Source organism: Diplotaxodon limnothrissa, linkage group LG10 (assembly GCF_057381915.1).
Source record: "Diplotaxodon limnothrissa isolate DT_005_m linkage group LG10, D_limnothrissa_male_GT1.1, whole genome shotgun sequence".
Classification (NCBI taxonomy): domain Eukaryota; kingdom Metazoa; phylum Chordata; class Actinopteri; order Cichliformes; family Cichlidae; genus Diplotaxodon; species Diplotaxodon limnothrissa.
In genome coordinates, this window is record NC_140605.1 from 20,894,211 (window position 1) to 20,919,410 (window position 25,200).

General features: G+C 39.9%; 2 protein-coding genes and 1 pseudogene across 2 annotated transcripts; 1 reads left to right on the forward strand and 2 right to left on the reverse strand.

Annotated features, from left to right (window-relative positions):
• Positions 1 to 2,780: 2,780 nt before the first annotated feature.
• LOC146624366 (claudin-4-like) lies at positions 2,781 to 3,374 on the reverse strand. The gene has a single exon (XM_085364575.1). It carries the CDS (start codon positions 3,372 to 3,374, stop codon positions 2,781 to 2,783), a length of 594 nt encoding a protein of 197 aa, XP_085220701.1.
• Positions 3,375 to 8,232: 4,858 nt separating this feature from the next.
• On the reverse strand, positions 8,233 to 11,787 carry LOC146624367 (uncharacterized; annotated as a pseudogene).
• Positions 11,788 to 14,229: 2,442 nt separating this feature from the next.
• LOC146624368 (pyruvate dehydrogenase E1 component subunit alpha, mitochondrial-like) lies at positions 14,230 to 17,927 on the forward strand. The gene is made up of 11 exons (XM_085364570.1): positions 14,230 to 14,277; positions 14,667 to 14,735; positions 14,809 to 14,982; positions 15,180 to 15,306; positions 15,692 to 15,783; positions 15,906 to 15,998; positions 16,173 to 16,328; positions 16,828 to 16,899; positions 16,975 to 17,042; positions 17,393 to 17,501; positions 17,763 to 17,927. Exons 1-11 carry the CDS (start codon positions 14,230 to 14,232, stop codon positions 17,925 to 17,927), a joined length of 1,173 nt encoding a protein of 390 aa, XP_085220696.1.
• Positions 17,928 to 25,200: the final 7,273 nt, after the last annotated feature.

Below are 25,200 nucleotides of genomic sequence, written 5' to 3' on the forward strand. Positions count from 1 at the left end.
AATAAAAACCAGTTCATAAGCAACTCTCCCCACAAATTGTCAACATAATATTTTCACCCCAAAAATATGTGTTAAAGGACCACTGCGGTACCCAGATGTCAGAGAGAACTGCCAAAACACGTACATCTGTAGAGGGGGCAATCATAATGAGGTATTTCGTAATTTGCCGATTCAAGCTGCTCTTCATATTTTTTGCCACCAGATGTCACCAAAGAGGACTGTGTTGAAAATCTGTGAATAATTCGGTGCTTCAGGAAGCTTTATTTGACCATATCTACTTAGCCTTATACCAGATTTAATGACTCCATTCAGAAAAGGTGCAGAAAGTTCTTCTCAAGCAGGAAGACTCCTGCTGTGGGCAGACCAATGGAACAGAGCAAGTTTTACTGTAAATTTAAACCTTAAACTACAAAGTGAGCTCAGCGTAACCAGGGTAACTGTCAATTATCTGGGTTCACTTTTCCTAACGCTGGCAAACGGGATAAGCAGTCACACAAAGTTGGATATCAACTTGCTAATTTTAACCAGGGTTTTGCTGTGCTTTTCACATTAATTTGTTTTTTAAATCAGAGACTGGAAGAAAAATGAAGGAAAAGACGAAAGCGTTTGTATTCCTTTTTTTCCTGTCACAGTTTTAGTTTCTGAATCTTTAGGACGAGCACGGTTTGCGCTGGTGAAATTCAGGAGAATTCCTTCAAAAAGGTGTTGTTAGCATAAAAATCTGGTGTTGCAGTCTTGTGCTTGTGTCAGTTACTAGTGTTTTTATTTCACAATATAAAGAATATAGGGAAATATATTTTATCTGAAATCAGATAAATGTGAATACATCTTCACAGCATTACAAGTACACGTGATTGTTTATTTTGTTTGTATTTTCACACATATATTTACATTTATTCTGAAATGTACTGGTAAATATATTGAAATGTATTAAATATATATAAATCCTTATATTTTCTTTCTTGTTGTGTGTAACTGGAGTAGGCTAAGCAACCGTCAGCAAAAAGCCTGCTGAAACGGCTTTGCGGTTAATGAGCTTTGCGTTTAGCCACTTTAACAAAAAAGGAACCAAAAAGAGAAATAAAAAAATACACATCATTTTACATGCTCAGAAATATATATTCTCATTTGAGATAAGTCTTACTTGTATACAATCACATAAACAGATGATACTAAAAGATAAAACATAGACTTAAACCAGTGGATACAGAGTCAGATTTTATAGCATTTTTAAATGCACATGCTTTGTATGATTTTACACAAAAAAGGAACGTCTCTTTTCATACAACAAAGTGAACAACACAAATAATAAATTTTTAAAAAATGCAAAGGTGGTTATAATGGTGTAGGATACAACAAAACGGATTTAGAAGCAAGTTACATAACCAAACTGCAAAATTCTTCTTTTTTAATCTGATTTTATACTTTGTTAATCTACTCATTCAAAGGACAAAGTAAAGATGAAAACTTTCAGAAAACCTTTTTCTTATTTCCAATAGACTGCTCGATGTATAAAAATAAGCCTTATTACATATGGCCTTGCTTACATGGTAAGAGTTGGAGTACTTAATGTTTTAGTCAGTTTCTGCCCTGCAGAAAAAGGAGCTGCAGACGAGGCCTCCTCCCAGGAACAGAAGGACGGCGGTGAACCAGCCAATGTAGAGCGAGGTTCCCCACTCCATCTTCCTAAGCATCCCATGGTGAGGATCATAAGGAGACTGGGCAGGATGAAAATGATCACTGATGGTGTTGGCTGTCCAGCTGACTAGTATGAGAACAAAGAGGCCTGCAATGAGGTAGGCAATTCCAGAAGTCAGAGCCATTTTGCTCCTTTGCCTTTTAATTGGCACAAAGTTAATAAACTTGCTCCCAGCTGCACCAAGCAGCATCGCAAGGAGCTCAATGATAATGGCAATGATCATAAGTACTCTGGCAGCCCTCAGCTCTTTAGGTAATGGTATGTGCTCGTAATCCATACACACACCAAAGGATGAGCTTTCTGCGAATTCACATTTCTTCCACAAACCCTCTCCACAGCAGGAGTACACTGTGGTATCTTTGAAGTCTGTTATGATTTATCTTTATATATTTATATTTAAATTAATTACTTTTTCAAAGTAACTTGCCCAACACTGGATGCAATACATTTAAAAATCCAAACAAAAGAAAACAAACATTTTTAATTGGCTTCTTTCAGAAAAACAGCCACCAAAAAGACATCTTTAAAAACACTAAGCAAAACTCAAAATGCCCAAAACATGATCTCATTCTCTTATTAACCGACAACTTAATGTGACAATTTTACTGTTACAATACAATCATACCTAATCAAAAAACTGCAAACAAATACTGCAGAAAGGTATTCTCAATGCAACTGCAAATGAATAACACAATCAATATTGAACAGTTTAATAAAGAAAAAGTCAAAGATCAGATCTGGATTTAAGATACACAATCATATTTTATAGAGATTTTGAATGCACATGCTTTTGATCTTTACAAAGATAACAGAAAAAAAGGGAAACTGTGTCCAAATTCTTATAGTAAATAGCATAAACAGTAAACATAATAAGAAAAACTGTCTGGTATAAAATACAACAAAATATATCAAGAATTAAGTTACATCCACAAATTGCCGAAAGTTTTTCCTATTTTAATTACATTTTAAACTTTCTTGTACTACTCATTCAACCTTTTTTTTTCTTTTTAACAGACTGCTGGATTTCAAAGCTTAGGTTAATATGAGTAACTAAGTAACTGCTCTTTGTAAAAAAGACTATTTACAAAGAGTGAGGGTTGACATACTCAACATCTTGGTCAGTTCCATCTCTGCAGATAAAGGAGCTGCAGAGGAGGCCTCCTCCCAGGAACAGAAGTGCTGTGGTGATCCAGCCAATGTAAAGCAAGGCTCCCGGTTCACTCTTTACACGGTCACCCTGCAGAACATAGGTGATGGTGATGGTGGTCCAGCAGACTGGTATTAGCACAAAGAGGCCAGCAAAGAGAATAGCAACTCCGGAAACCATAGCTATTTTGCTCTTTTTCATTTCATCTGGCACAAAGTTGATGAATTTGCTCCCAACAACACCGAGCAGGATCCCAAAGACACCAATAATAATGGCAATGATGATGAGCACTCTGGCAACCTCAAGGTCTAGACTTATATAGAGTCGTTTTCCATATTGTTTGCACTCCACATGCTCTGCACTGACGGTATCACAGGCTTTCCACAAACCTTCAGATTGCACGTTGTTCGATGATTGATGGTCGACTTTATGCACTGTCCATGTGGGAAGAGCACAGATGCTAATGGTCCCCACAAAGCCAATGATGGCCAAGGCCAGGCCCAGAAGCTGTCTTTCACAAGCCACCATGATGACGCTGAAGCACCTTTACTCTTCAAAGAGTAAAGGTGATGTGTTAACAGGAGATTCAGGAATTTATCTGAAGCGCTGAGAAGGAAGTGGTTATCATTTGGTTTTAATACTCAGAATTCTACTGTGGCCTCCACGGTTCCTGTTCACACTTCTACAGGAGATGACAGCTTTTAGTGTTGCCTCTGAGTTGAAACTGGTTTCTAAAGAAAGTGACACATAACGGCAAAAAATAGCACACAGAAGAACTAATAATAATTTGACTTTGAAAAATGCAAGTAGTATTTGATTGGAACCTACTAAATGTGCATCATCATTGCTGAAAAATGCCACATCTCTGTTACAATTTTAATCTCAGTGTTAACTTTTTATTCACTTTATCACAAAGTCACTAAGTAAATTATTTCAGTGCAAATAAAGAAATCAAAATTTGTTCAGGATCACTAAAATTAGTGAGATTTATTCACAGCAGATTGAGCCTTGTGTTGTTATATTGTTAATCTCAATCCTTCTGAAGAAATGCTGTGTTTAAATTAAAGTGGAAACTATGATTGAGAACTTCATATACATGTGAGATCAGTAGTCTGTGTGTGTGTGTGTGTGTGTTTAATGCATGGAAGTAATAATTGCATACAGAATATATTTCTGAAGCAGTGGGAGAAAGATGAGAAACAATACCCTGTGTGAAAAGCAGTTTCACTGCAGAATATAGTGTGAGAAATACAACCACACAAAGCCGGCAACACATTAGGCACCAAACCAAACCTTTTCTGGTGTTATATCACGCCTGTTTACTGGCAACAATTGTTAATGTTTTTTAATTCCTTTGATTTTCTTTCACTTTGTTTGTGCTGTTAATTGTTAATTCTTGTATATTTTAATCTTTATGTTTATGTTTTACTAACAGTTTTCTTCTTTCCTTTCTCTCCCGATTTCCCCTACAGAAAATTAATGATACGAATGTGAATGTCATGGTCCTGGCTCTTTTGACCCAATGTTCTTCTCAACTTGCTGAAAAAACATTTTAACAAAAAGTCTGTTTCATGCAGAGTGGCCAAGATGCTGATGTTGTTTCATAACCAAATAGTGCAGCCTATAGTGTTAGGGTGATTTTGGTAAAAGTTGTCATTGTACTTAAATTTGTAAACCTTGTCCTGAACTGCATGTTCAGATATTTTTCTATCCCTTTCTTACTTGTAGGATGGTGGAGGAGGTTATAGCTATAGTGTTTAACTGCAGGCACATTTCATGTAAGGTCCTGGTTTTCTTATTTGGTAAGGAATGTAAGGACACTGTTTTTTTTTAGTTGTCTGGGATCAGGTGAGGAGCTTTCAGCTCTAAGACCCTGATCCGATCGGCTCCCCTTGCAAGTTGAAATAGATTGATCTCTGATTGTCTTGCTTTGTTTATGGGGATAAATCTTTGAACCAGCGAGGCCTGCAAGTGCAGACCTAGTGTTAGGGTTTTTTGTTTGGTTTTTCTGTTTTTTGTTTTTAACAAGAGAGAAGACAAATATACTCCAATTATAATGTAGCGGCACGAGGAGGGGAGGAAAGGATTTGACTGGGGCAGGTTAACACTGAACCTACATCCTGTCGACAGACACCATATTGTAGCGGTGCGAGGGATTACGGAGGGGCGCTACCTGGGGGAAGTTACACCCCAGGAAAGAATATTAGATTTTGCGCTGCATTCGCAGACTTCACTACAATTAACCCCCGGGATTTGAATCATTGTCCTGACTATTGACATTTACTGCCAAGGTCTAAACGGTAGGGGTGCAACGATACACAAAATTCACGGTTCGGTTCGATACTTTGGTGTCACGGTTCGATATTTTTTCGATACAAAAAAATGTTCATTCTTTTTTAATTTGTCATTTATTAAAATTATAAATATATATTTTAACTCAAAAGTACAGTTTTTATATGTAATGTTGCTGAAACAACAAAGTAATAAAATAAATAAATAAATCTATCTGATCGAGAAATCACTCATATTTGGAAAAGAGAGTTTATTACAGAGAAATGGCTCTTTCCAAAATAAAAGCTATAGTATACGCTTCTTCTGGGCTATATTCTCAGCAGCATATTAAACATATCAGGTCCCCATAAGGAGAATCATGTGCTAATGGCTGTCTAAATGACTCGGGTAAAGTTTGTAGCATGCGTGCTTGTTGTTTTTGTCTGCTTCCACTTTGCACTAGGATGATGTTGGAGTAAATGTGCAGTGATATTCATTGTGTTCCCACTAGTGCTGTCAGCGCTAATCTCATTAAAATGACATTAAAGCCATAACGTCGCAAATCTTCGTTAACGAGTTTCCGCGGATCGCCCCATGTGTGGGGCTGGATGGCGTCAACACGTTAACGATCTAACTGCGTTAACGCACTAGGTCCCACAAATGTAACTGAGCATTGCGTGGCACATCCAACATACTGTTTTACTTTTGTCCATGACGCGCTAACATCAGGGTCATGCTTCACATGAAAACCAAGATAGTTCCATACGCCAGATCTGAATGAGGGTGGGGGAGGTTCAATTTCGGGTAGCATTGAGGCAGTTGCCATGTTGCAACGAGCTTAACTTCTGTCTCGCTAGCTTGCGCTGCGCTCAGTGGATCTGCGCCCGACAGTGCAGCCTAGGCGGAGTAGTCGAACGCATCGTAAGAAGAAAAGTTGATAAAATAAGTAAAAAAATTTGTATTGTTCGATACCGATACGAGTATTGTTGCACTCCTACTAAACGGGGTAATTGTATTGGGCACCAGTACCTGGGGACTCCCAGCCTTGATTGCTCTACTCCCTGCTACCTGGCGAAGATTATGCGGATTCGAGTGTGTCCCAGCATTAGCCCAAGTAGTCCTACGTAAAGGGGCTACACCATTCTGGACGTCAGCAATACCTGGCAACGGATTTGTGCAAACTGACACCACAGTGGATGTTAAGGGTTCTAGCTAGCCTGATCTACGTGGGCGAGGAGTCTCCAGTCTTGGTTGGCAATTTCTTGGGGCCAGATTAGGTTCAAAAACCAATAAAAACCACTCACAACCTTGCATAGGTTCCTCTATAGGGGCAGTTTCTAGTAGTTGAACTGGAGCACTGAAGGGACAAAGGCTCTCAAATTCCTTCTTTAATTGTGAACAGCGAACATGTTTCACGTGACTCGGGTTATCTACCAGAGCAACAGTGTACATGGACCCATTTTGGTAAGGGGCCTCAAGCACTTTATACACCACTTAACTCCAAACACCCTGAATTTCATGACGGCCTCTAAGCCCAACTTCCTTCAGGTAAACCAACTGACCTTCTCGCAGGGGAGCATCCTTTACACACTGGTCGTGGCACGTCTTACGCCAGTTAGCTGCAGGGATTTGCTTTGGTCGGGATGCCAGCAAATGACCCACATAAACATTAGGATGGGTTTGTGCATCTTTAGCCGACTCCTGGCGCCACTTTTGGATGTCTCCATACATCCCTAACCAGTATCACCATTGAGAAACCACATCTACTGTTCTCCGAACACCCTGATAACCGTACTACAAAACCTGACCCTGAAGGGATTTGGGCAACAATACCTGCGGCGCCTCTCCTCTCCTACGATGACGCCATCCCGCTCCACTGACCTACGCCACTGCCTGGCCAACCCGAGAGCCCGCCTTGAAGTGCGACCACGCTCCTTGGCATCAGGCCACCATCTCGGTTTCCAATCAAGGGGTCAGTCTCCTGTAAAACACGAAGGTCAGACAATGCATACCCAGGGAAGACAGAGGTAGTGGCTTGAACAGCAGGGGTTAGTGGTTTCCTACCAATAACCTGGGGCAAAGGGTCAGGCACCACAGGCTGTGAGCCTAGGACGCCCCAACCGAACCTCGACTCAATGGTTCACCGGGCGGAAGTTTCCCTGAATGGAAGAGCAAGCAACATTACTTGAACAGGCCTGCGCTGGATTGCGTAGGCATAACTGTGGGCTCGCCAGGGCACTCTCTGGCAAAATGCTCAACCTTCTGGCACTGTCTGCAAATTACGGCCATATTACAGGATATGGCAGGATATGGTTAGGATAAGCACTATTCAAAGCAGCTCCTTGCGAGCTAATTCAACTGCTCTTGCTGACTTTTAACAATCTCTTTTAACTCCTGTAATTCAGATTCATAGGCTGCAATACCTGCCGGACTACCTCTAAAAGGCACCTCCTGGACAGTGTGCTGAAATCCTAACACCAGGGGAACCGAGTAACTTCTATCCTTCCCGCCCCCTGGCATACCTTCACGCTCCCATAATATAGCCTCATATTTGATTTGTCTGTACTCAAACCATCTTCCCCTAGATTTGAGAATCATAGACTCTAACTGCTGGGTTGAGATTAAATTAAGTTCAGTTTGTAAAGTTAATCTTTGTTTATACAGATCTGGAGAGGGGGTTGTAGAGTGTTGCTCATCCAATTGCAAAATAAGGTGTATCAATTCAGATAGATGTTTCTGTTTTCTAGTATATGAACAGTATGATATAATATTGCCCCGTAAGAATGCTTTTAAGTTTTCACAAACTGTACTGTAGGCCATGCCAGGCGTAATGTTTGTTCTTATAAAGATATCAGTTTGTTTGGAATGATATTCCACAAACTCTTTATCTGACAAAAGAAGAGGATTGAGTCTCCAGGAGTACACAAAGGGATCATCCGGGAAGCTGAGTTCCAAAACAAGTGGACTGTGATATTACTGTGCTATTGTATTTACAAGTCTTGAAGCAATTTTTTGTCGAAAAAAAGTAATCCATATGAATCTTTTCTCTGAGGAGCAATCTAGTGCTAGATCCGTAACAGTATTCATGGCTCTTCCAAGGACCAATTGGTGTGTATCAATCTGTGGAAGGGAAGAAAGTAACTGAAAAATTTTGAGTCATTCCCATTCGGAGCACTCAAAAAAAGTGAAGTATTAAAAAGGAATCCTGTCACAACTACATAGCGACCACCTGGGTCAGCTGTTGTGTGAGAGACTATAAATGGAATATTCTTATTGATCAAAATTGCTGCGCCTCTGGCTTTACCATTAAATTTGGAATGAAAAATGTGTCCAACCCAACTTCGTCTTAATCTAGCATGGTCATTATTCTTAAGGTGTGTTTGTTGAAGAAATGCTACATTTCAGTTGACTGCTCGCTGCAGTCTCTGAGCAGCTAGCCTTTTTTTTTTTAGCAGACTGCTTAGGAGGTATTTCACTTCAGGATAAGCCAAAAAGACGGAAAAAACAACTACTAAAACAATGTTGACTTTCTTAATAGAGCTTAAGGAATCTCTGAAATCGGGCCACAATAGGTGAACCATAAAGTAATTTAACAAATAACTGGGACCTCGTGGTTTGCGCGTCTACTCCATAACGTGCACCTTACTCCGGCTCCAACACATCAAATCTTGAAGCGTGGGATACTGTTTGTCTTTTTTATTTTTACTTGTGGTGTACTGTGAAGGTACGCTCTGTAAGGCTGCATTTTTAGCCTGAGTATGAATCTCAAAAAACACTTCCTCCATTGAGGAGACAAAACTATTCACAGTAGATTGGCTTAATCCTGCTGCCCTGAGCTGTGCAACAGCAGAGGCACACATATCCAAAGTGCTCTTATTTGACCTTTTCAACTTTTCAGATGTTGTGGGTGTTTCTTCTACATTAGTTGACATCACCTCCCCTGTAATGCTAACTTCTTTAACTTCCACATCAGGCTGTAGATTAACATCAGTGTCAACCTGTTGGTCAAAATAGTTAACATGTTTGGTATTTAAATGTTTTCTAAAACCTGTGGTTTGGATGAATGTGTACATGTTGTGAAGCAGGGTGTTGTAAGATGTGCCAAACACAAAATGTGCTTTAAACAGTTCATCAAAAGCACCAAGTGAAGAGGTAGACTTGCATGGTATGGCATTGTTGTCAAGAATAATGAAGAACTGGTGGATGTCATTCTTTTTCACCCCAACAGCCAGGAGGTAGGGTTGAGTGCTGGTAGTGATGGCATCAAGGTGCTCTTGGATATTTGCTCCAGTATGAAAAGACAAATACAGACAAGCAATAAGAATCAAGTGTTTCTTAAATTGGTAATTCATAACACAAAAATAGAAAAGAAACACAAACCTTCTTGAAGACAACAAGATGCCGTTCTGTTTAAGAAGCTGATACATTTCCTGGTCTCTTCTGACCCTGACCGGATGGTGGAATCAGATGTAATAGCAATAGAATTGCTGAGAGGTCACTGTCCCAGCCTGCAAAAAATATTTGTTTTTAATAAAGTTGAATCATCAGCATCAACAACATATTTCAATGCATCTGCATTGACAAAATGTTTGAGTAGACCCAAAATACAAAAAGGATAGCTGTTCTGTGACAAACATTATATATGCTATAAATGTGCTAATCCAAGAAACAACAGCTTGTAACAGCAGTCTGGCGAGGAAGGAGCGGCTAGCCGGTCCAGCGGGCATGTGGTGTGGAGGTTAGCCGGATAACACGGAGCCAGTCAGTTAAATTAAACAACAGACCTTTATTCCTTGTCAGCAACATAAGACCATACAAGCCAGGTCTCCACGGCTCTACACTGTCCGTACATACATGTGCGGGGATCGGTAGTCGCCGGTGCCAGGCCGTTACAATGGTGAGGTCTATCCTGAGAACAGAACACGAGCAGCATGTAATGGCTGCCACGCTATACTCACACACCCCCTAGGAGACTCCCCCCCTAGTGGTGCTATAACCCAAAAGGTTTGTTACAAGCTCACCAATGTCAACATTAAATTCAGTGGCATCCTCAGGAGAGTCAACTGCCAGCAAGAGTTTTTTCAGGTCACTGGTTGAAGGAAGCTTTCTGCCTTGTTGGATAATCTTTCTTTTGAATGTTGTTGGCCACCTTTTCAGCAACCTGCCTGATACATCCTCACCAAACATCAGTACAAAATCCTGTTCGATCTGTAACAGGGATAGAGAATAGAGAATTATATCTGCTATCTGCAAAAAATAAAATGTGTTTACATTGTCAAAGTAATGACAAATATTCACCAAGCCTTTGATATCTTTGAAATGTGGAAAAACAGACAGTATGTTGCTTGACAGCAGGGGTCAAGGACCATGTTGTGTCGATAAACAAATGTCAACTTAATCTTCTTCTTTACTGTGTCTTTATCAGCTGAATGTTTCATCAGAGAGATTGCTTCCTTGCACTCATCCTCACTCAGTAACTTCTCTGTAACAAACTGCAACTCTCGTCTGACAGTTGGTCCACCACACCGGACTTCACCCGATGATCCATCTCCTGGTGCTAGACAATACGAAATACAGCTTTATCAAAACTAATAACAACATTTGATAACCATTATTAATACAGTACCACAATTTGGAACTGTATACTGTATTTCCACTGAATTATAAGTGTTACCTCCAGATGATAATCGCCTCCCTTTAGCAGTCCATCTCTGTATGGTTTTTTATCCTCCAGGCCAAGTAACCAGTGCCACTTTCGCAATCATAATAATGTTCCTTGGAGAGTGACATGTACAGACATTTTGTTTATTCATTTATCAGTTATGTAACAATGAACAGTTGATAAGGACGTACATTTTGGCAGGATTTAAAATGATTAAATGCGATTTTAGTTGTATCAGTTATTACTGTGAGCTACTTACATAGCCATTTTTGGAGTACGGGTCACTGAGGTAAGGGAAAAAGGTTACAATTCCTCTGGCATACATTTCTTTTACCTGTCGTGGTGGTGATGTACTGCAAGATCAAAAGGAAAAGGACTAGTCAGCTTCCCTGGAATTAATAGAGATTTAAAATCATTTGAAAATGATAGTAAAATCAAAGGGCCAGAAATAAATTACCCATTTTTTTCTGTCAAGTCGGCTACCAGTATGTTGACCATTTTTCTTCTGGTTTCATCCACCAGGGACTTTATATTTGATTGTATTCATTTATTATACGTTCTCCACCAGGTTTGCTGGTGAGAATCGATTCCAACAATTGGAAAACACAATAAAAACATTCTACATGTTGATATAACCACAGTTCAGAGCACTTAAGCTACAAACAAAAATGATACTGTTAGAAGAATGGGGAACTCTGCTAACTCTTACTTGCTTAGCTTCTGCATCCAGCTTCTGACGTTTCCTAAAAGGGCTGTCTGAAAGGATGACCGTATCCTGTGAATCTGATGAATGTGGCGATAATAACTGGGACTGCTCAGGAGACACTTCTGCAGAAGCTGCTTCCAGTCAAAGCTACATGGGAGGGACCCAGAGAGAGTTTTCCTCATGCTTTCATCCAGAAGGTGCTGCTAGATTTGTACTTGCATATTTAAAGTTTGCAGTGATATTTTGTTTGGATTCTCCTACCTTCTACATTCTATCCAAACTGCCACTGGCAGCTTCTGCATGTTGAGGCAGCAGGCTGGCACTCCATGGAGCCCATATGTTATGGTTTAATTTGCAGTTAAATCCCCAGGTGATAGCTTTACGTATAGGTTAAGCCTGTTCTGAACTCTGATGGTTTTTTAGGACACATCATGTTTTGAAAATCTTGGCTGAAGCACCTCTCTCCGCCTCGTTGTCACATGAGGTGGGAAGTAACAAAGTACAAATATTTTGTTGGTGTACTAAATTACAATTTCCAGGTACTGTACTTTCCGTGAGTAGTTTTTACTTTTTATTTTTACTCCATGCATTTTTAAATAAATATATGTACTTTCTATTCCTTTTCAAAACAGTCTTGTTACTTTTGCTTTAACACATTTGGGGGTAATTATTTTATCATCACGTCAAACCTATTTGAGCCTTAAGAAACCAACAAACATTAGCAAACTGCACACAAATTGTTTGTGTGCAGTTTGTCACAGTGTGTTGCTAGCTAAAGGTCCAGCTGCTATATTTCACAGGAAGAGAAAAAAAAGAGACCTAACTTCACTCAGAGATGGAGAAAGATAAGAAAGCGCACAAGAGAGGAAGAAGAGAGGTTAGATTCAAAGATAAGGACGGCTTATTTACAGCTTACGTGTAAGTCTTCATGTTTTTAAATCAGATGTGACATTATGTTTTTTTTATATTGTGAAACATGCTGCAAAACAAGGCACACTAACAGCTATTTAACCCTTTCATTATGACAACCTCAATCTGGATTATTCATGTTATGCATGGAAAGATTGTAGACTGTACCTAATCAGTTTCAATATTTTATTAGTGTATCGGTACTTGTAGCTGAGAGTCTATGATGGATTTGATACAGGGCAGGAAATCAAAACCAAATAAAAATAAATGAGTGACATAGATGTAACCATTTTACTGTGCAGATGAATGCTTATAGCCTGTGCAAAGTGCATATGCTGTATAGTAGAGAGAACTTATTAAACTCTACAAAGACATTTTTAAAAAAAATTAAATGAATGTGGACAATGTGGACAGTGGTGGTTGGCACTGTTGTCTCACAGCAGGAAGTGCATTCAGTGATCGTGTGTGTAAGTTTCAAGCTATAAACCGATCGCCTGCTCAGTAGATTCCCGGGTCATACACTTGGCTTGGTATTGCGACCTGGGGCGCCTCTGTCAGTGCGCCCCAGGGTGGCTGTGGCTACAATGTAACTTGCCATCACCAGTGTGTGAATGTGTGTGTGAATGGGTGGATGACAGGTTGTGTAAAGCGCTTTGGGGTCCTTAGGAACTAGAAAAGCGCTATACAAATACAGGCCATTTACCATTTGCCATCTCCATCACAATTTAATGGCTGAAGATCACATTTAATAAAAACTGATGATGTTGTATTGTTTTGCTTCCCAGAGCTCTGCTCTAATTTAACCTGTTTTTCTTCCTTTCATCAACTTTAATTCATTTCATGAAAGTGTGCAGTGATGTTTTTTCTCCTAATTTTTTTTTACAGGATCAGGATCTCTGCAGTCTGATCTCACTCACCAGATTTCAAAAACCTCGGGCATCTACCTGGAGGACCAAGGACACACCGAGGTGAAGTTATAGCCATCATCAAAGTTTAATAGCTGAAACAGCTTAAAGAAGCATTAAAGAATTGCACTGTTATGCTATATAGGTGAAAGGTTTTATTGCAGATATGAAACTAATGGTTGTGATTGATTCTGTAACACAAATTTATACAAATGCCTTTACAAAGTGGATGAACATACTGCAGAAACGTATAGGTCATACCTAAAAGGGCATTTAAACTACCATTATGACTGGCAGGGACCACATCCTCAGCTGGACTGAGAATATTTCTTCAAAGACATGTAGGATGTAACAGAAACAGATCAAGGCCTGAGACTGTGGTTACGTCAGTATGACAGCAGCTCCCAAGTTAGACAGATCCTTTATTATGTTTTATTTTATTTTAAAAATTGATTTCAAGGATCCTAACAAGCTCATGCAGCAATTTTCCTTGTTTAAAAAGTATACAACACAGTATGAAATGTGGCAACCACAGTGGGCCAAACACGGCTATGGCCAAGTTTTATCACACCAATTTTACACCTTCTACACAATAATTTAACACCCTTTACTCAATAAAACACACCCCATTTATCACGGCACACAGATCACCTGAGAGTATCAGGCTCTTTATGATCATCAATAGTATGCCTACATTTTCTTTTAAAATCAACAGCATCCAATCCTTTAATCAGTAAACTGTTAACGAACTCCACTCCTTCCTGCAGGTGCAGTCACTTTACCCTGATTACCTCCGGTGCTTTCACTTCACTCTGTGCTATGCACATCAGAGGGATCGCCGTCAGCTGTGTTTTTTAGCTGCCAATATTTAAGACAGGGAAGAGGCCCTAAGCCACAAGGACAGTTGTGTCTTGGGTTAGTGTAGGCGAAATGTTGGCCAGTATTGCAAGTGTGTTTCGAGTGACTGCCTGGAAGAATGCAAGTACTCAGTTTTTATTTTATTGTGACCTGAGTTAAAATCTTTGTTTTTTGTTCTTGTTTTTATTTAAACATTAAAGCTTTAGTGCTAAAATATTATTTGCACTGGATAAGAACTTTTAATTTGTTTCAGATGATGGCTTGAGACTACTGGAAACTGACAGTTGGCTTAAAGACTGTTCAGTGCATGGGTTAACTACAAACCTGGTTCTACAAAGGAGACATTCTTTTGGCTTGTTGGGGAAAGAACCACTAGTGTTTTAGTTGCATTGAGTGATTAATGGGAACAGCGCTTGAGGAAAAAATGTCTTGGAAGCATCATCTCTGTGGCTGTCTCCATATGACATGCATTGCTTTTAAAGACTAAGTGCTTAAATTTGTTTCAACAGGGTGCTGCACTGATTATGTCAGCACGCACATTCACTGATTTCACAACTCGGGCTACCTTTGAAATAAAGGTAAGATTGACAGTGAGGTCTTGAACACAGACTGGCACTTGGCACTTTGACTCATGGGTATTTGCTTCTCCAGAAATGTGACCTCTTCCTGCTGGATGAGGGCCCTGCCACTCAGGTGGTTTTGACTCGTGATGAGGGTCTGCAGTACTACCGCACAATGCAGGTCATGAGACTTATGGAGCTGAAGGCAGATCAGCTGTACAAGCAGAAGATGATTAGAGGATTCTGTCACTTGTATGATGGCCAGGTTGGGTTTTTTCTTCATCTACAATGAAACTCATGGCTGGTATACATTGAATACCTGCTAAAGATCTGAAACTGGCTTTGAACTGCAATCTGATTGCAGATTGCAGTAACACAGTACTATTATTGTAAAATACTCTTTGGCTACTCTTCAGAATCTCCCTTTAGGTCCAGACACGTGAAGTTGTTTTCTCATAATAGGAAGCCTGTGCTGTTGGTCTTGAAGCCTCAATTAACTTGTCAGACCACCTGATCACAGCATATCGTGTCCATGGCTACACTTACACCCGGGGAGGGACTGTCAAGGAGATCATGGCTGAGCTCACTGGTGAGTTGTTGAAGACTAAAGATCAGTAAACATGGGACTCATTTTGGCGACTCCACTGTGAACGTGGCAGTTGTAAGTGTTCAGTTCTTGCCAGAGTAACTTGACAGGTTTTTAATATTTCCCAAAAGTCAAGCTATTGAGGTTCAGAAACTTAAAGATTATCCTAAAGAGCCCAGTACATGGAGTACTACAGTTACAAGATGACAATAGAAATGTCTCCCTAATTGGATGAAGGTGGCACAATTGTGGCTTGCCCTTGGTGGTTTACTCCCTGAGATTAAGGCTCTAAGACGTTTTTGGCATCACTGAATCAAGGAACAAATGGCAATAAGTACTCTGAGATGGAAATACTTTCGTTATGTCAACTAATGTTTTCCATGCACAGGCAGAAGAGGTGGAATTGCAAAGGGCAAGGGCGGCTCTATGCACATGTACTGCAAAACCTTCTATGGTGGAAATGGAATTATTGGGGCTCAGGTAAATGTCATCTACGTGTCTTTTTGCCTTCTATGGTTTAAACATGTCATTGGTTTGGAACTGACACTTGTTGTACATTTAGACTTTAACACTAATGTCCACACAATGTGGGATTTCTCTAGGTTCCTTTGGGTGCTGGTGTTGCACTTGCTTGCAATTACCTGGGCAACAATGAGCTGTGTGTCTGTCTCTATGGTGATGGTGCTGCCAACCAGGTATGTAGTTTTTATTTTGTATGTAAATGGGTTGAGCAACGCTTGGCTCTGCACGGCCAGTATCTGTCAAATATGTGCTAAATGCACAACATGACTAAACTCTAGGAAGTCTTGAAGCTGTAACTTCACAACTTTGCAGGACAACCTTTAAAAAGCCTTGTGTATATTCAACAGGGCCAGATCTTTGAAACGTACAACATGGCTGCTCTCTGGAAGCTGCCTGTTATCTTTGTCTGTGAGAACAACCGCTATGCCATGGGCACCTCAGTGGAGCGAGCTGCAGCCAGCACAGATTACTACAAGAGAGGAGAGTTCATTCCTGGTCTGAGGGTAGGGGGTCTGGCGTGCTTCGGCACATCTCTCATTACTTGTAAAATAGTGCAGCTCAAAATGACAGTTGCTCTCATTTTGCAAAGTCTTGCACTCTTTAATCAAAATGCCAATTATTCAATCTGGGTTTGTTTAGTTAAAAATGCATGTCTGAACTCTTTGTTTCAAACACAATGCAAACTAGCTGGAAGTGAGAAATGGCAGCCTCAAATGGTCAGGTAAATGGCCTGTATTTTGTATAGTGCTATACTAGTCCCTAAGGACCCCAAACCACTTAACACATTCAGTCATCCACCCATTCTCACACACTAGTCTAATGTTGAATTCTGAAGTTCACTATCAGACTGCAATACAGAAAAGTATACCAAGTCTGACTCCTTGTAGGTTTGACTAATTTAAAATTTGTCTGGTGCAACCATGGACTTGCATATGGACCCTGTCAGTTTTTTTTTTTTTTTTTTTTGGTAAGATGAGATTAAAACTCAGTAACTGTGCACAGGTGGATGGAATGGATGTTCTCTGTGTCCGGGAAGCAACCAGATTTGCTGCTGATCACTGTCGCTCTGGGAAGGTATGTTTAAAATGCTTAATTGTCATGTGCAGGATATGAAACTTGTCTCGCTGAAATTCTTTGTCCTTTGCTCAGGGTCCTATTCTCATGGAACTCCAGACATACCGCTATCATGGACACAGCATGAGCGATCCTGGACTTAGGTAAACATCTACTTGAGCCAGCTCAAGTTCTTGTTTAATCTTACAAATGTCCTTTGCCATTCCTGTGGCTCTGATCTCTGCTCCTTGGTCTCATGTATGCCCTCTGTAGTGGCTAGTTCTGCCTACAGAATTTCAGTATCTTCTGCTAGATTTCTCCATTTGACAGACTTGATGCTTCAAAATAACTTTGTTAAGTCTATCAGTTTCTAATCTGCATAGAAATGGCTTATTGAAAATTTCAAGGCACTAATTTTTCACTTTGAGCATCTAAATCACTTTTAAATGCTCAAAGAACATTTTTTGGCAACCCTTGTGCATCCCTACAACTGCTGCACCATCTCCCCCTCTAGCTACCGCACACGTGAGGAGATCCGGGAAGTGCGCAGTAAGAGTGACCCCATCGCCATGCTAAAGGACCACATGCTCAGCCACAACATGGCTAGTGTGGAGGAACTCAAGGTAGGAGATGCAGAAATCAAACTTATGAGCAACACTTCTGACAGTTTAGACCTTTTCTTTGCAGCGAGTAATGGAAGTCTGACTAGCTAAGCATACTAACATTTGATCTCACTTGAACTAGTATTAATGGCATGCTTTACATGTGAGGATAATGAAAGGGCTGCAACTCCATTTAAAATGAGATCCTCCAGGTTTCATCACATGTCTTGCAGAATTGCCTCCTATACTGGGAGATGCCTTGTTTAACTGTCATTTCTGTAGGGAATTGATGTGGAAGTGAGGAAGGAGATTGAGGATGCAGCTCAGTTTGCCACCACAGACCCAGAGCCCCCGCTGGAAGAACTGTGCAACCACATCTTCTACAATGAGCCGCCTTTTGAGGTGCGCGGAACAAACCTGTGGACCAAGCTGAAGTCTCTTAGCTAAAGCTTTTGACAACCGCCTGTCCTTAATGCACACAATGTACATTAAACTTGAGCCTCACACCAGAGAGGACAAGATCAGGTTCACTTTACTACCTCAAGTCTTGAAATTGCTACAGTGAAGTGTTAATGTTATCAGTGTAAGACTTATACCTACATTTATGCTCTTCACCATATTTACATTGGCCAGAAATGTTTAGTGATTGGCTTCTGGTAGATTTCATCTTTTTACTTGAGCCACATTCCTTAAATCTCTGACTAGATTATTTGCTGTGTAATCTAGTAATTTTTGAGGTGCTGTAAATGTTTAGTGTCAAAGGATGTATGACCTTAACATGGCTTTGTGCTCCATATGCTTAAAGAAGTCAAATTGAGAAAGTGCTTGTCTTCACATGGTAACTTTTCTTGACACAACTGTCTAAGGTTTAAGCTGACTCAAGTTGAGCGGATGTGTTTGCATAGTACTCAAATCCTGAGGCCCTTTAAGAGTGGATTCATTTCAGGCTTGACTTGAACTAGAAATGTGAACCCTAACATTGGGTGACAAGTTTGTGCATCTGAAGACTTAACATGCTTCTGTCACTGCTGGATTTAGACTTCAGGCCAACTTTAACAAACTTTAGGCTTCAATGTCTTAAGATTATGGTTACAGCTCTGACAAAGAACAATGGTCTATGAATGTCTAGTCTCAATACCTACAAAACTAAGAGGAAAATGGCTTTAAACTAGTGCATGATCAAATTTTATCAGAATGGTCTATGTAGCCTTCTCTAAGGGACACTCAAGAAATACCCTACTTGATCCCTTTCCAAAGAAGTCGCTAATTTTTGTAGCATTAGCACACCAGTACTTCAGGTTTAGTCCCACTCATCTAAACTAATGTGGTGTATGGTGAAAACCCTCCAGGTTGCAGCTATCCTTGCAGCCACTTCATGTTTTCTTTTTCGCTGTGGGACTTCCAGGTGCTTGCAGCTATTCTCAATGTCTACAGTGTCACCTTCTGGTAGTGGAGTCTCCTCAGGCCTGATTACCTTTCATTATGATTGAGCCTCTATTTCTCAGTTGCCTGCAGTGAAGTTGGACCCCTTCCAAACATTACACATTAAGTCCCATTAGAGATGGGGCAGAACAGGTAGCTTGGAAGCCAAACAATGAAATGTACAATGGAATGGTGGGGGCTGGTAGAGGATAAGTATGTGAATGGAAAACTAACTTCTCAGCACAACAATAACATGCATTCACACCTCAACACCATAAACTCACGTGACAAGCAACATGGGTGGGTATGTGGTGAAAGTTTCTACATCCAGATGAACAGAATCAACTTTCGGGGAAACTGCATTTTTCACAGTTGGTCTAATGTCCGTCACTGGTCACCTGGTCTATCAATTTCTCGTTGAAGAGCTGTGAGCTTCTCCAAGATCTTATCCATATTGCGTTCAATGAGCACAGTCTAAGTACTCATGGCCCTTCCCATCGCTTCGATCAACGCAGCCAGCCTTGTGGGGTTTTGAACAGCTGTAACCGCTTTCTTCAATAAGCCAGAGCCCAGCCAGTTCCAATCAGCAGGAACCCTGTTATCATGGCTCTTAATAGGTATAAATCTCAATCGACAGTCCTCCCAGGCACACAACGCACCAATTCCTTCACCCGTCCATTGTGTATCCGACAGGAAACGTCCCTGTAGGACGGTTGGGCTCTTCCGAACCCAGGCTGCTTGCCGAAGAGAGTGTGTCAATTGCATTAAGAGACCAGTCAAAATCTTGCTGGCTGAATTTTGGGGGGGGGGGGGGTCATCCAAAGGACAGTGAGAGTGTAAAGAAGTATCCAATTGGCAGTTTGCTTCAATGCTTACAGTTATGCAGAATTAGGAATGCTCTTTGTGACAGGTGGGTACTGACATGCATGGCTGCAGCTGCCAGCTGTCTTCTAGGCTTCACCTCTGCTAATCCTGCATCTCTGAACTGGACCTCGTCAGTATTTGGGGTCTCATAAGCTCTCCTGTGATATTTAGTTTGCATACTTGGATTATTCAAATAAACTTTTAATATATTATGCTAAATCTATACAGATTTTTCTACATCAGATATGATAGTACGAATTAGTCAACCTGTATTAAAGTCTCCCTCTACAGCCTGTTGTTTCATAGTTTCAGCAATGAAATTAGATTTAAAAATAAACATAGATGACATTCTGTCCCCTAGGCATCCACCAAGATCCCGCTGTCTACAGTCATTCAGTAACACTCAGAACAATATGATGATCACTGGATAATGTTAATAAATATCTTTTCCAAAATATGAAAGTTTTCTACATGTCCTAGTTCAGTGGTCCCCAACCTTTTTTGCGCCACGGACCAGTTTGTGCCCGACAATATTTTCATGGACCGGCCTTTAAGGTGTCGCGGATAAATACAACAAAATAAAACTAGTACCGGTACCGAAAAAAAGATTTATTCATAACACAACCAGAAAAACAGAGTTAATGGAAAAAAACGATAACAAAATAACGCTAAAAACCAATAAAAACCCTGAAAACGATAAGTTTCACACCCGAGTCTCAACTCTCACGGACCGGTACCGGTCCGTGGCCCGGGGGTTGGGGACCGCTGTCTTAGTTTACATTATGAAAGAATTTATTATGAGTGAGAATCTCTTGATAGTCTAATACTTTCCCGCTAAACAGTCATCTTCTACTTCGGTTAGGTTTATTTTAACATCCGTTTATTAAAACGTATGTTTTGCTTTTGTTTTATTTTTTACTGCAATTCTGTTAGAGTAGCTTTTACTGTTTAGTGCTTTTAGTGTAAAAACAACCTGGTTGTTAAAACTAAGATAAGGCAGACGCAGAGAAACGCAGACGCAGAGAAACGTAGATGCAAACGCTGAAGAATCTACAATGGCAGAAGCACAAATGAAAATGGTCACCAGACCCAAGGAAAAAAAAGTGCCTGAGGAGCAGTTACTCGGGCATATACTCGGGCTCTTCTTGATTCGCAAAACAGCATGGCTGAGGAACAAGCCCTAAAAATCAAGAAATGCAAGAAAACACTTAAGCAACTTCTGTAAGAGGAAACCCTGAATCCTTCACTATTTCAGAAGCAAAGGAGGACATGAATATGGACACACAGGGAAATGTGAATAACCCCAGCGGACAAAACCCTAGGCCTAATGGAGGGACTTGGCAACATCAGCCCTATTTCAAATTTAGATTTCATAAGGGCAAAGGCCAGTATAATCCATGGGACAAGATTTCTGCTCTCAGACAGCAACTGCAAGCTTCCCACTATCATCAGAACCAGCTTTTTTTGGAAACTGGAAGTTGCTAACAAGGTTGCTTTATATTACCAAACTGGATGATGTGATCCTTTCCCTGCAGCAACAAATCAGCCACCCTGCAACAGAGCGGAGTCTGCCACTCAAACCACAGAGGCTTCACACACAGACTTTGTAAGCCTGAAATCTTCTAAGGAGGTTGAATTTGAGGTCCAGTGCAAGAATCAACAAGAACAGATAGAAATGCTCCAGCAACAGCTCCTAGAAGCTCAAAATCAACTGAAGGAGCAGTCAGTTAAACATGGGTAGGATCAAGAGACACTCAACACAGAAATCAGGGACCTTAAATCCCAGCTCTGCTCCAACAAGGCCCTTGATGATTTGAAGGTAGAGACTCTTGACCGAGAGCTGAAAGAAGACTCTTTAGAACAAATTGAAGACAGACAGAAAATTATTGCTACCCAGCTGGCTGAACTCTAAACTGAAATTAAGACCCAGAGGAAAAAAAACAAAAAAGAAGCAAATCTGACTGCTTCGACTTATAATTCTGTTCATTTTATGAGTATATCTTTCTTGATATGACTGCATTTGAATGTAGATCAGAAATCAGGTGAGCATCAAAATGTAGGTAAAAACGGGACTTTTATGCACGAACATTTTAAGACGGAGCTCTCACAATCCGCACATCAAACACGTCTCTGTTCCTTACACTTTATGCTTTTTCTCAAAATCTTCTAGGTCAGGTATACGTTTCCCATTTTCTAAATGATCTCAATGATTCCTGATTATGACACAAAAAGTACCACAGATAATAAGCTCGTTTGGCTCTTGGCGAAGGCGGTCGCACTTTTCTCCTCTCCTCCTCTCCCTTATCTTTCCTGCTTAGCTCTTATGTCCTTGTCTAGTCTCATGTTTTTTGTATTACTTTCCCTGGAACACTCTCTCACAGTCTGTTCTCTAAAACCTAAACAGAATTATGGATTTGATTTACAATCGTAAATGGCAAATGTGTGGGATATAGTTCCAAGAAGGCGAAAGAAAGTAAAAAAAAAAAAAGCAAAACAGACTTTGGAAAAACAGATTAATCATTTGGATACAGTGGCTTGCAAAAGTATTCGGCCCCCTTGAACTTTCCCACATTTTGTCACATTGCAGCCACAAACATGAATCAATTTTATTGGAATTCCACGTGAAAGACCAACACAAAGCGGTGTACACATGAGAAGTGGAACGAAAATCATACATGATTCCAAACATTTTTTACAAATAAATAACTGCAAAGTGGGGTATTGCAGTATTACAAAATTCATGTGCACATGTTGTTTCTCCGTTTAACAGGTGTAAGCTACATTTGTGAGTGTATAAAAAAAATAATAGAAAAAGACTCATGGAGTCATGACAAACCTGATGTTAGAATTTTAAAAAAATATATCTTATAACTTGTTTTGACCAATCGGTTATTTCATATGACCATTGAAAGTTTATCCAAGCTGTACCTTTTGAAGTTTCCTCCAGTGAATTATCACAAAACAGATGTCATCCAAGGTACCCATGTTTGTTTCTGTTAATCTGTGTCATGGTGCAACTTTTGCCCCCCAAAACATTGTTTTATGGGTGATTTTTATGAAGAATTATTCTTTTTTGTACCCAAAACTAAGCTCTTTATATTGACTTTCTTATTCACCCATTCAAACAAACACTCGTGCACCACCTTGCATGGTAGTTCCATAACAAGGTGTTCACCTGCCATTGGGAGCAAGCTGGGGTTCAGGGTCTTCTCCAAAGACACTTCAAGGGCTTCATTTGGCACATCCTGATAATAGCTTTTCTAAAGCTTTTTCCGAGCACGTGCCAAGTGCTTTCTCAGAGATAATATTTGGAATTACCTCTTTAATGTTTTAAAGTCTTCACATTATGAAGTGCCCTGAGATTAGTGACTTGGTGAATTGTTATTAATGTGATACACAGTAGCAAAAGAATAGCTCTACCACATGGCTGTAGCTCAGGTGGCACCAGGTTATCTACTAACTGGAAGGTTGGTGGTTCAGTCACTAGCAGGTCCAGATATCCTTGAGCAAGACACTAGCCCCAAATTGATCGCTGACCCATCCGTCAGAGTTTGAATCATAGCTAGAAAGCACTTAAGCATAGCAAAGGGTGCTCAGAGTAGAAAAGTGCTGTTAAAAACACAAACAAAAACAAAATTTACCATGAATTACTGTACTTTGAGTGTTTTTATTTTGGAGCAGGGAAAAGACAAATTCAAGCTGTTTACTTTTTGATGACTTCTTTAGGAATTCAAAATGGCTCTTGAATAATATTAAGATATATTTTGTGTTCAGTTGATTATTTGTTAATCAGTGTTATTTGCTGCACCAGCAGAATATGAATGTGATATTCAGTTGATGCCACTAGGTGGGAGCCTATGACCTGTAATGAGCATGTTGGATCTCGGATGACTGCTTTAGGTGAAGCCTTACTCTTTTATGTGAAACCCTATTTGTGTTGCATTCACAAAGTCTGTGATGCCTCTTGCTCTTCTAATGTTTAGTGTTTAAATAATTGTTTAAATATTTGACATGGTGTCTGTTTTACCTGTGTTTCTGTGGTTATGCTTATTTCTTTTTGTTTCCTTTATGTTATTAAATATTGACGTCTGCCTTTTTGTTCCTTTTTTCTGTCTCCTGTGTTTTGTGCTGTGTGAGTTTGGTCCTGGTGCTTATTTTCATTTTAATGGTTGTATTGAATGTCTTCAAATCCACAATTTAAAGAATCTTGATGCAACTGTTGTTTTGAATAATAAATAAAGTGTAACTGAAAAGAACTCCCTGTCTTATGTGGAAGGATGACCCTCATGTAGCTTTCTGTATTTTATATGTGGATGAATATTAGTTATCGCCTATTATTACACTGTGATCTTGAAGTCATTTTTGACCAGGATACATCCTCCAGTCCACATGTTAAAACAAATATGCAGCACTGATTTCTTTCACCTGATTACTGAGCAATGCTAGAAACTAGTTCATGCTTTTGTTAATTCAAGGCATGACTATTTTCATTCTTTAGCATCAAGCTCTTTTAAAAGCTTTCAGTTGGTCAAAAATGTCATGGCAGAAGTACTAATCGTGTTGACAAAGGGAGGCCTTATTTCTCCCAATCTCCATTTCTCTTAATTTGCAAAGTTAAGACTGGATCAGGTAACTATTAGCTGTGTTGCTTTATATTTGAAATGATAGATGAAGAGGTGGAAAAACTATATGGATCACCAAGCCACCTAATCTGCTCAGTGAATTTTGTTCCAATGAAAAGGAGTCAAACAATACCAGTGGCAATAAAACCTTTTTCATCTCTTTCAACTAACTGTGGCTTATGTGTTTCATAGCCTGCACAATGGTGTTCAAAGAGAGAACCGAGGTATGATGACAGTGACTTTTCAACCTATCCTGAAAATAATCGAGCCTCGGATGGATCATAATCGAGCCTTGGATGGATCTCAGGCATAATAGCAGTTAATTTTCCATTTTGATCTCTTATTTAATAGTATCGCACTGCTGTTTGCTCTTGCTCTGATTAATGTATTTACAATATTAAGTGAAAACAATGAAATATTAAACAAATTAAATGGTTATAATTTCAGGCATTGACATTGACAGCACACACGGTTTCAACCGTATGACCTGGAATGTAACACATGATTGTTTTTAGTGGTGGACCTTCACAAATACTTCACTGAAATCAGCTAATACCTTTATCCCTTGAAAAGATGTAAGCCTAATACAGGTTAAGACAAGAATGCTACAGAACGTAACATCAAAATATTGTTGCACTGCTTACAGTTCTACATCAGATTATCATGACTTCCACTGTAAAACTGCCACTGGATGCTTACATGTGCCATAAATTTGTGACCTAAATTAATTGTTTTTTCTGATTCTAACAAGCTGTGCCTGCCCAGTTAGTACCTTACCCACAGCTGAATATTGAATATTACCTCTTAGTTTG

Coding starts and splice junctions, on each gene's coding strand:
- LOC146624366 (XM_085364575.1), bottom strand. CDS start 3,374: ATGGTGGCTTGTGAAAGACAGCTTCTGGGCCTGGCCTTGGCCATCATT.
- LOC146624368 (XM_085364570.1), top strand. CDS start 14,230: ATGTTGGCCAGTATTGCAAGTGTGTTTCGAGTGACTGCCTGGAAGAAT. Junction 14,736..14,808: donor GGGCTACCTTTGAAATAAAG/GTAAGATTGACA, acceptor TTGCTTCTCCAG/AAATGTGACCTCTTCCTGCT. Junction 16,329..16,827: donor AGTTCATTCCTGGTCTGAGG/GTAGGGGGTCTG, acceptor AACTGTGCACAG/GTGGATGGAATGGATGTTCT.